Source organism: Biomphalaria glabrata, chromosome 1 (genome assembly GCF_947242115.1).
Source record: "Biomphalaria glabrata chromosome 1, xgBioGlab47.1, whole genome shotgun sequence".
In the NCBI taxonomy this organism is placed as follows: domain Eukaryota; kingdom Metazoa; phylum Mollusca; class Gastropoda; family Planorbidae; genus Biomphalaria; species Biomphalaria glabrata.
Genome location: NC_074711.1, coordinates 21,720,629 through 21,733,126, shown reverse-complemented (window position 1 = coordinate 21,733,126; position 12,498 = coordinate 21,720,629). Strand labels below are relative to the sequence as shown.

Genomic DNA, 12,498 nt, shown 5'->3' with positions numbered 1-12,498 from the left:
CATTTCTTCTATTAACTTGCAAAAATCTTCATGGATTCAGGTTGGGCGGACAAGGATTTCGAAAACGGCTCTAATGATTTTCACAAATTTGAAAGTTGATGCATATCTTTTGGAAAATGATTACTAGCTAATCGGCTGCACAGTGAAAACTCTGTTTTTTTTTATTAAAATTTTTCAGAATATAATCATCTTAACATTTAATTTGGTCTGGAGATCTATATCTTAAACACACGTCAGTGGACTTTCACGCATATATTCGCTAAACAGTTATATAACAAATGAACCTTTATGGACATTTTGCACACAGTCTAGACTAGGTTACTGTCTTTTTATTCTTTTTATTTTTTAGACACTAGATCTTTATCACCAAACTAGATTCTTCTATATCGTAATCTAGCTAGATCCAGTATTCGTGAATTCTTGTTAAGACAGCTGTCTTTTAATTGACTCATTCTGGATCTATATCACTGAACTACAATTTGATATACTCTAAATTTATATATTTATACACAGGCGTAACCAGAATTTTTTTTTCTGGGATTGGGTCGGGGAAATAATGTTCGATTTTGTAAATCTATTATTCATTAATTATTAAACAAAGTAATTGCTCTTACAAAAAGTTATCAGGTTCATAAAGAGAATAGTCTTTTTAAAACAACAACTTTCTATTTTTTTGTGTGTCATTGTGTCCGATTACATTTCATAGACAAAGAAATGATTTATCTTCCAATGAGTTATGATGGTGAGTTTAGTGAATACACCTCTAATTAAAATTATTAAATTAATAATTCACTTATTCCTAACAACACTTTTTAGAAAAAAAGAAAATGAACCTCTTACGAAAGTGAGTACCAGGGGAGAAATGATGGCATTGTGACCAGAGCACACTGAGGTCATACAAACATTTTCATGCAGAAATAGGAAGTGAGGGTTGTTGTGCAGTGGCTATGTACTTACTGTCTCTAAAGAAATGCGTGTCTAGAATTAGATACTACATTGACTTCAAATCCTCTCTAAAGAAATGCGTGTCTAGAATAAGATACTGTATTGACTTCAAATCCTCTCTAAAGAAATGCGTGTCTACAATAAGATACCACATTGACTTCAAATCCTCTCCAAAGAAATGCGTGTCTAGAATAAGATACTACATTGACTTCAAATCCTCTCTAAAGAAATGCGTGTCTAGAATAAGATACTACATTGACTTCAAATCCTCTCTAAAGAAATGCGTGTCTAGAATAAGATACTACATTGACTTCAAATCCTCTCTAAAGAAATGCGTGTCTAGAATAAGATACTACATTGACTTCACATCCTCTCTAAAGAAATGCGTGTCTAGAATATATAGGAAATTGATTTGAAGTGGATAAAGGTTCTTGAAAGTTTTACGTTACGAGGGAAACCAAATTGAAACAGAATTAAATGAACTTTAAAAAAAATAGAATTGCTTACAGAAACTAATTTAATGACTGATTACTGTATTTCGGAATCATACGCTTTATTTTTCTTTCTTTGTTTTTTACCACATGTAACTAGGTCATTGGATTTTAAAAAAGACAGTGGGGAAATATGGACATTGTCTCGTGCTAAATTATACAAAAGAAAACGGCTTTTACGACATTGTCTTTTGTAGGTAAATGAGATTTTAAAAAATAAAACTACTATCACAAGCAAACAAAAAAAGCTTAAGTTTAATGATAATCCACAGTTAATTAAGGTAGTCTTGTAACAGAAATAAATAAAGGGCAATAACAATGTTTTGCAATAAATTAAAAAGTTGTTTCCCTTGTTGGGTTTCAAAAAAAGGTATCATTAACCCGCTCAAAGCAAATAAATAAATAAATAATAAATTGTTATACTCTAGATCAGGGGTGGGCAAATTATAGCCCGCGGGCCACATGCGGCCCGTTGAACTGTTTTATGCGGCCCGCGCACACCTACAGAAATCAGGTAAGCTTACAGATTATACATATAAAAAATGCAAATATATTTAAAATATATTTTAAATATCAATATAACTTATTGAAATTTCTTATTCTTATCACTTATGATGTAGAGGCGAAAGAAATAGGGTCTTCACGTCATTCTAATAAGCTTAAAGTAAACGAAGATTATTCTTATTTGCAATATTTCAAAAAATTCAGTCAAAGATTCAAACTCAGACTAGACTGACATTTATGCAATGCTTTGGAGAACTGTGCTGAAAGTCTTGGGTTGGCTTGGAACAAGAAAGCAAGTGTAACAACTAATGGAGCTCGTCTTTCGACTGCGAAAAACAGTTGTTGGTTTTTTTTAAATAAATTAAGAAAACAACATCTCAGCCATAAACTCTAAACAGGAAAGTTTGCACAAAGTTGCATTGTATCTCATGCATTTTATTGGATCAAATATCTCAGTGATCAAACTTATCATAGCTAAGGGTATTAACCACAGGCAGTTCCAAGATGTACTTGACGATTTGGAAACAAAACATTCCTATGTTCAGTACCACCTGTTTGCATGAACAAGGTATTGAGAAGAATATAGTATCTCAAGGAAGAAATTGTTATGTTCCTTGAAGGACATTGTCTATGACTTTGTTACTAATATTTCTAATAAAGAGTGGAAGACTATCTGTTTTTCATCGGAGGTATGGCACATGAAATGTATGTGCATGTTAAATCTTTTGAAACAAAACTTTTTCCCAGCAAGCAAGTGAAAAAAGGTTTCGACATTATCCTTTGCTGAAAAGTGAAACTATTTCTAGTGAAATGTTTGAAATATTAGAATTCTTCAATTGTAGAATTTGAAAGCAAATTTTAAGACTTCAAGAGCTTGGAATCAGTTTTCAACTCACTCAGCTCACCATTTAGTGCGAAGGTTGATTCAGATCCAGAGGAAAAACCTGCAAGCATATTATGACGTGAAAGAATAGTTCCTGTGGTGATTGTGTTTGTATAGACCATCGTTGACAACACCTTATAGAACCTTGGTTGTAAGATGTGAGGATTTCTATGTTTATTTATTGTATTTATTATTATTCCATTGGTTGACTAGGTAAAGCGGGGTGACGGCCCTTGAGTATTATTATTGTTGTTGTTAGAGGCCAGAGTTGTGGAGCTTAGCCGTACGATACGAGTTATATGGAAGTCAGTTTATAATTATGTACATATTCAGTTAGTTAACGTTTGATGAGTTGTCTTCAGCTACTGATACCTTGATTTACTTTTATTAAAGTTATATATTTTATTGTTAATTAATCTCTGGCGTCTCTTGAGTTATTGAAAGAAGTATTACTAGTACGTTCTGTGTCAAGTATAATCCCTGTAAGGAGTTCACAACAATCACAACAATGGTGGAGCAGCAAGTGTGTCAACAAGTTGACAGGTGAACTAATTCATCCTTATAGTTGTTATCTATTATCTTCTGGTCAGCAGTAAGCCCTACTGACTTCAAATATAGGGCTAGAAAATCAATTAACTCAGGGACTAAAAGGCTTGTCCTAAAGTATAAGAACAAACCTAAGTCCATAAAATGGCCGAGAAAGTATACGGTGACCTACTAAAACTATATGAAACGGGGAAGAGTCTTGGCTACCAGAGAGAAGAATTGGACGAGTGGGTTGCTAAAATCATAAGACAGAATGAGGAGAGAGATACTAGAATGGAAGAGAGGAAAGAAAAGGCGAAAGTAGAAGAGGAAGAACGGAAACAAAGGGCGAAAGTAGAAGAAGAAAAGGCGAAAGTAGAAGAGGAAGAACGGAAATAAAGGGCGAAAGTAGAAGAAGAAGAAAGGAAAGAAAAGGCGAAAATAGAAGAACGGAAGATGGCAATGCTGGAAGAAGAGATGAGATTTAAATGGAAACTAGAAGAGGACCAAGTAGCGGCCAAAATAAAAAGAGACGACGAGGAATCGAAGGCCAAAATTGCCGCAATCGAAAAAGAGAGTAAAGCAAAGGGTGTAGAGGAGCAGGAAAATAGAGACACGAGGAAAAGAAATACGCCCCAAACAAAGAGACAAAAATTCGTGGAAGGCACGGATAAGATGGATGCATTTATCAACAGATTTGAAATGCTGATGAAACTTGAAAAGGAACCACAACACGAATGGGCCATACAACTTCTCAGTTTGGTCGGAGGAAAGGCCCTCGATGCACTACAAGTCCTAAGCGATGACGAGGTAGCAAACTATGCCATCCTCAAGAAAACATTACTTGATTTCTATCAATACAGCGAGGACGACTACCGACAGAAGTTTCATGAGCTAAAACCACCATCAGACGGCAACATGAAGCAATTTGTTTCTGATGTGAAAATAACGTTCGAAAAATGGGTTCAAGCGTCTGGAATTGAAGAATCCTTCGAGAGTCTAAAGCAGTTTATCATCGTGGACAAAATCGTATCAACTGCTGGGAAGCATTTGTTTGCTTTCCTACAGGAAAGAAAACCGAGAAGTGTGGAGACCGTTATGGAACTGTGTCAAACTTATGTAGCGGCACATCCGGGCGAAATATTACAAAAGGTTGAAAACAATGAAGAAATCGAATTTGCCGCAGCAGCAGTCTCTACAACAGCACGATTTACAAAGGAAGAAACAGCACAACAACATAGTTCACCACAAAACAGAGATACACAAAGAGAACGAAATGATTATAGACTAAATCAGTCACCGGCCCAGAGAAGTGAAGTGAGATGCTACAACTGTGGGAGAATGGGGCACATAGCGAAGTATTGTCGAGATGCCCGGAGAACAGAATTCTACAAGGACGATGTTGTAGCCCATGTTGGAGGCTTGGCGGATAGCCTTTCACCGTACGTATGTCCAGCTATAGCAAATGGCTATCATACCCACGCCCTGCGCGATACTGGGGCCACCAAATGTGTACTCTTAGCTAAACTTGTGAGACCTCACCAGTACACTAAGAGACAATGCAAAGTACAAGGTTTCGGAGGGCAAATAAAGAGCTACCCAACAGCTATAGTACACATTAACTCTCCGTATTTCAATAAAAAGGTTGAAGCTATAGTTGTTGAGAATGGTCCATTCGAAGTGGTGATAGGGAATGTACCAAATATAGAGTGTCCCAGTGAGGCTCAGATCGACAGATGGAAACAATTTTTTAACTGGGAGCCAACACAAGAAGCTGATGACATCGATCAATCAGCGACGACTGAAGTTCAACGCCAACAACAAATGAGACAAGGCTACGATCCTAAAGACGTAGAAAATAGTAGTCAAACAATACCTTTAGAAACGATACAACAAGTTGAAGACAGACAACAAAAACTAAAACCAGAACAAGAAAGTTTTGATCATGTTGGCAGTAACGAAAATAAGGAAGATTTATGTGTGCACCAGACGGCCATAGTTAAAAGCAACCCAAGGAAATACCCCACTAGTGTTACAGAAGGCGGAAAAACGGAATTTGACGTCGTCGAAGAAGAGAAACGAAAGGAAACAGCAAACGTAACCGGTCCAGGTGGTTCTAATGTGAAGGGCAGTAGAGATTCTGCTGGCCAAAGTAGCTGTAGGACGAGTGGATGGTATCTATGGTACAGAGAAAATGGCAATGGAGGAAGGCGGCAGTACCCAGAGGACCGAGGAGAATTCCAGCCTCAAAGATACCAAGGCTATCAAGGACGTAGACCGTGTTACAGACGCAATAGATATTATGGCAGCCCACCAGCCAACAGATACTATGGCAACCCGCCAGTCAACAGATACTATGGCAGCCCACCAGTCAACAGATACTATGGCAGCCCACCAGCCAACAGAGACCACAGAGAGAAACGTTTTACAACTATGTTCTAAGGGCAGCGCACGCTCTAGTAGTGTGATGAATTTTTTGATTGACAGTGGTGGCAAAATTGAAGGCTGACCTGATCCTAGAATGTGCATGTATTTTGAAGCTACACATGTGTAGAGCTACTAGTATAGTTGGACTAAATTTCCTCAAGGTCAAGGTCAAAAAGAGAGTTACAATCATACTGTAGGTGATTGTGTGTGTGTGTGGAGACTACTTTCAGTTCCTGTGAATGAAAAAAACAAAACAAAGTGAACATACCTGTATCGAAATGTTAGGCAGAATATTTACTTAGTGACCTTTGATCTAGCGACCAGAAAGAAACAATTGTGCGTCAGTATGAGACAATGTGAATCTATCTGTACCAGTCACAAGTTCGATGTGTATAGAGACATTGTTGCTTAACAACTGGCAGTACTTTCTCGTACTGACTTTGAGTCACTCTCGATGAAGACGATGTGCATCAAAGTTGAAAACAGCAACAGAGCAGATTGTTAACAGTTCCTCTCTCCCCCCCCCACCCCCCAACTACATTTGATCAGATTGTAGAGCATTGTCAACATTTACCCCGCTACATTTAATCCTTTTGTGTGGGAAGAACATGTTTTGAAACCTGAGCGTATGCGACTATGTATTTCTGGTTAGTGCCTACACCACCAACAGAAAGATGTATCTACACTTGTCACTGTTAACATCAACGTTACCATCAGAGAATACAGAAACAGTGAAGAAACAAGGTGACGTCTGACAGTACAAGTCTTTTGGTGGGGCAGCTTACCGCCATAACACCCTCAGAACAATTGACCCCACCGTGTAGAAATAGAGAGACCATTACACATTGACTTTCGTTATTGAGCTTCATAGCTGGAGACCTTAGAATGAACTGTAAATAACATACCGAGAATGATGTTGAAGTTGTTGAATTGTTCAATGTACTTAGAGGCGACCTAACTATAAACTAAATGTATTCTACTATAAGGTTAAATGTAAAGAAATGAATGTGCTAATTCCCTTTCTCTTAGGTTGCCACCAATCCTATTGACATGAGTACATGAGTACTTAATGACCAGTTTTGAGTAGTTTCAACTGATGATGTGTAGTTAGTGAAAGAAATTAGTTGAATTTGTGAACAAAGAGAGTTCATTGGGGAATGTAGAGATGTCAACTTGTAATTTTTGTGTGATTCTGTCATTTTTCTTTTTCCAATTTGGTTTTGAGTTCAATGCCATTAAGGGTAGAGTGTATCTGTGTATTTTGTGTGTGCACTCATTCTTTACCTGATACCGGAATCTAGGCTAATAACTTTGTACGCTATTAATAAGTTATATTAATAGCTTATTTTGGTAAGGGGGGAATGTGGTGATTGTGTTTGTATAGACCATCGTTGACAACACCTTATAGAACCTTGGTTGTAAGATGTGAGGATTTCTATGTTTATTTATTGTATTTATTATTATTCCATTGGTTGACTAGGTAAAGCGGGGTGACGGCCCTTGAGTATTATTATTGTTGTTGTTAGAGGCCAGAGTTGTGGAGCTTAGCCGTACGATACGAGTTATATGGAAGTCAGTTTATAATTATGTACATATTCAGTTAGTTAACGTTTGATGAGTTGTCTTCAGCTACTGATACCTTGATTTACTTTTATTAAAGTTATATATTTTATTGTTAATTAATCTCTGGCGTCTCTTGAGTTATTGAAAGAAGTATTACTAGTACGTTCTGTGTCAAGTATAATCCCTGTAAGGAGTTCACAACAATCACAACAGTTCCATTCAGTTATTTCGCGGGAGTTTTAGGAGTGCCAGCGTTACGACACAAGACTCTTCAAACTAATAAGACACTCTCAGGTTGTATTCTAGCAATACTTTCATATTATAACAATTTATGTAAACATCAGCATTTCATCTCTCTCCCTGTCACTTTCTCCCGGCTTTCTCTTTCTTACATCCCTTCCATTCATTACACCAATTCGCGCCTTTATTCATGCACACCATGCTGCGCTACGAGTGTAACACCCCAAGATACTGATTGATTGTAAGTTTGAGGATAACAACTAGTAAGCTAGTCCACAGTTCCGGAACATTATGCACGGGTGTAAAAAGTCAAACACTTTAAATTAAGAACAAATGTATATTTGTGGTGAAATGTTGTGATGTCATTCACATCTATACTGTATTGTACATTTACATTTAATTTTTTTCATATATATATATATAGTATAAATGTGTCCCCCATTCTCAAAATTTTTGTAATGCGGCCCTCGATAGGAAAAGGTTGTCCACCCCTGCTCTAGATATTTTGTTAAGTAACACAAAATTTTTTGACAACAGTGTACCTTTTAAAGAGTAGCCTATTACATCTTCTTCCACTCCGAAGACCTATTTACTTCTGAATATAGAGATGTCGTGATGATCTACACTGTTTTGTTATAGGAAAACATTCGCATTAAGAAAACATTTTCCTTTATACCATATCTCCATACTCCAATTACTGGAATTATAAATCTGAGTACTTCAAATGTTTCCACTATCCCAGTGTTTTGTTTTTTGTTTCGTAAGCTAGAAGCCATTGCTATTGCTATATTTTGATCGTCAATTAGTTATTGACACATTTGTGTCGATGTTCCTTCAAATGTGAAAATTAGTACATCCTAGCCTTAACCTACGGGGTGCGGTTGCGGGAGGGGGGGGGGTAATAGCGGCCAGTATTCGAACTCGGGACAATGGAAATGTCAGTCTAGAGCGGATACCACGCAACCAGGCAGCCATCCTTCTAGTTCTATGCCAACTTTGCCAACGGTCTAACTGTGGCATCCAATGCTGAAGTCTAAATATTTCGGATTGTGTTGTAATCTGCAAACTTTGGTTGCCTATGTATTAATTAGCTTAGTGCAGCTCAATCATGGTTTTCAAAAAAAAAAGCAATATATGTAGTGCACCGTAGGCATAACACTCCTATAGTTGTTTATGTACTTAGCTTATCACAGTAACCATTGTTAATGGTAATAATATTTATGTAGAACTATAAAGTCACTTGGCTCAAGCCCTCGTGCAAATTGTGAGTATTTGTTGAATATGTGAAAATTATTGAGAATATTGTGTCCATTCACTTTTCCGATGGGCCTATAATACTTCTAATTATTATTTTTTGTAATATAGTAATACATTATTAGTAATCTTACCAAGGTGGATCCGAAACAAATAGGTATCTTTTTTTTTTTGTTTGTTTTCTTTTTGGGTTGGGGTGGGCATAAATTCATTAAGGGAGCGCGCCCATTTCAGCAACGTAAAATAAACAATAATTTCAATAGAAATGTGTTCCTTTTGGAGCTATTTGTGTCAAAGTAACTTAGCTTATTAAACAATTGTTTATTAAAGCTTCATTTTGATTTACAAATATTTCAAGACTTGCTCCTGAATACAGTTGTGGAAGGAGGGGGTGACCTGGGAACAAAATAGTCAAATCATGTTTCTTGAATACTAGCCACAGCATTAAGCACTGCATTAGATACAGCATTAGATACAGTACTAGACACAGCATTAGACAGTGGCGTAGCATCCATGGCGCGAAAGGGCTCAATGAACCCGGGCCCACAACCATTAGGGGCCCACTGCGCTTGGGCCCATAACTCTTGACTTATTAAGAACTTAGGAGTGACACAAAGGTAAAAAAATAAATTCACTTTTGTAAAAACCGGTAAAAAATACAATATAAAAAGCTCCCTCAAAATTTACTGAACGTTGTATGAAAATTAATATGAAGTTCAAAACCAGTGTTTGAAGCTTTAATGTAAGAATTTGCCTTGCATCAGGTTTTGTAAATTGTAGAGGTGGCTAGCCCTAACCGTGCCCTTGAGGTGACAATCGTTTCCATTTCGATACAGCTGCAAATTATTCCATTTTTTGTATTTAAAATATGTAATATCATCTCTTTCTATAATAATTCGAAATTATTCAATCTTAGCGGTCATGCTGATCTGTGGGATCTAGAAGATAGACAGGTGACTAAATGGATCATGGAATGGTACCTTTCACTGACGAATGCTTACTATTTGGTTGGAACCTGGTTCATTGCTCTTAAAGAAATTTAACGCCATATATTTATACAAAAACATCATAAAATTGCTATGAATATTCAAATTTGACAGGAAATCAAAGCCCAGCAGATTCAAAACGAGATAATAGATATTGTTACGTATTTCTGAATTTTCTGGCTAGATGTATTAGTTGGCACACAAATAAAAACACTGCAAAGAACTTGACGACTCAACTTTCAGCTTCATATAACTTTAATGACTATTAACTCTAACATTACTGTAACATGTAGCGTAGAAGACTGTACAATATCTGTCAGTTTACAGTTAGCTATACTTCGTTGCACTGCATCTCTTCACTTCGTTGCAATTCCTCTCTTCTCAACTTGCATCGAGCCGTATTCCACAGAACAGACCAACGACACACTTCCCAGTGTCGCTCCAGGTCTCCAAAACTGAACCAAGTCGTACTCAAGTCTACCGAATCAGAGCCGCACACGTCTTACATCGACTGTATCGACTGTAACGGCTCAAGTCCACTGTAGTTCGCTGTATAGACTTTAAAGACAGTAGTCCACTCCAGTTAACTCTACCCTAGTTAACTTGCATCGAGTCGTACACATTTCTCTTCCACAGAGCCGCACACGTCTTACATAGTCTGTATCGACTGTAACGGCTCACTCACGACTCCATACGACTGACTTTCACATTAACTTTCTGGCTTATATAGAGTCCCTAATCGCTTCTCCAAAGTTGCACAAACACTCCTAGTATCCTCTGGAATAACATGTCAGGAAACGTCACATCCTGTCTTTATTTATACACGTACATTCCAGAAAACACTCGCTGCAGTGTCATCAAGTCGGGGTCACACGTAGTGACCTTTATCTGTCACTGTTCATTAGTAACTGTCCCCCCTACTTAGATCTGTTCGTCCCCTGGAACAACACGTGTGGACACGTCACATCCTGTCTTTGTTTGTACATGTAGATTCCAGGGAACACTAGCTGCTGTGTCATCTCGCCGGGGTCATACGTTGACCTCTACAAATCACTGTTCATTTGTAACACTGCCCCCTTCTTAGATCTGTTCGTCCCGAACAGATTCTACTTCATCACGATACTGATGAAATCGATCGACGATCAAGTAGGAAGCTTTGGTGGTTGCCCCCTTCTCAGAGATGTTCTTTCAATCTGGCAGTTGTCCATCTTCTTTCCATAGAAGAATGGGAGCCAAATCCTCATTTTTCGGCAGTTCCTCACAAATGTTTTCATCAATCTTGGTATGGAAACATCGACCTTCAGATGACGACATTGGGCACTCTTGTCGAGAAAATTCATCAGCATTCTAACGAGTTAGTGCTTCACTGGCTGAGTTTTACATTTTCAAGCATCTTTTTCCAGAGCTTCTTCAGAGATGACCAGGTTCATTACAGTACAGCAATGTTCACATGTTCTTCTTACAACAGCAACTGACTTTGGGTTTGTACGATGTTGGGTTGATCTTCTTGTACAGTTCTGTCACAGATGGTTACTCACTACAGTTCTGACATCTTAAACTTTCAACTGATTTGTAAGGCTTTCTTCTTTGGTCTGATGGTTCCGGACAGAATCTTTCTAAAAACATGGGCTGTGGAGTTTCATCAGTGCAGGTGGGGGTCTATCAGTGGGAGAAGTGGTGGGCTTGTTTTCTAACAACATGGGCTATGGAGTTGCATAAATGCAGGTGGGGGTCTATCAGTGGGAGAAGGAGTGGGTTTGTATCTTGATCTTGTTGGAGCCATCCACGTTGCACTCTGCATGTGTCGCTTTCTCCGCCTCCTCCATTTGATATTTCTTTGGTTGCGTTGATGTCGTTGTCGTTGCCTTGCTTTCTTGTCGATCAATGCTGATGGTAGCCACTTAGCACATAGGAAGGTATTGCATTTCATAGCTGTAGTCATCAAGACTGTTGATCTAACAAGTTGCTTCAGCATTATTCTTCGATGGGTGCTTTGCGAATGAGCTGCAAGTCCACTTAAAGGCAAGTTGTCAAACACGTCATCACCTTCATCCGAGTCTGGAGGACTCGACTGTGGGGCAGGTTGATAACATTCAACGTGCAAAGGTCCCTCAACTTTAGCATCAGTTTCTATTGTAATTCCTTGACTATCACCAGGGCTTCTCACGCCTACCTTGATAGCTGTACAAGCTTCTGTTAAGTCTAGAGCTTGTTGGTGTATTTCTTGGCATTCACAGTCTTCTTGCATAGCTACGTACGTACAGTTCTTGTCAAACGCATGGGTGCAATAATCCAGCTTCAAGTTCCTCTCGTAGACAATGGCAGATAGACAGAAGTCTTTAAGGCCCACAGCAACAGGCTTGGACGCAGACCCAACGTTGTCTTGATCTGTTTGGCTAGTTGAGGTACTCATATCAGGTGTATCTATAGCTAAAGCTTCGGTCAAACTATAGGTCTCTTCTATTGTTTCTTCAGCGGTCTCATTCTGCTTTTCGTTGAAATAGTAACAGCTATCGTCTCTTTTCATTTCTTGTGGGCCACATTCGTTTGGTTTGCTATCACAGTCACAGACAGCACAACCATCACCAGCATCCCTATCGTAATTGTCTGTATCGCCACATTCTTGGTTGGACAATTGTTCGCTGTTCATCAATGGTATAGCTCTTTCATCTGTCGACTC

The 12,498-nt window shown here is 38.2% G+C and overlaps 2 protein-coding genes across 2 annotated transcripts in view; one reads left to right on the top strand and one right to left on the bottom strand.

Annotated features, from left to right (window-relative positions):
- Positions 1 to 12,498, bottom strand: part of LOC106074110 (28S ribosomal protein S11, mitochondrial-like) — a 320,632-nt gene that overhangs the window by 49,614 nt on the left and 258,520 nt on the right. The gene's annotated exons all lie outside the window — the stretch shown is intronic.
- Positions 2,923 to 5,790, top strand: LOC129924312 (uncharacterized). Its single transcript, XM_056018573.1, has one exon. The coding sequence runs from the start codon at positions 3,805 to 3,807 to the stop codon at positions 5,788 to 5,790; it is 1,986 nt and encodes a 661-aa protein (XP_055874548.1). The 5' UTR covers positions 2,923 to 3,804.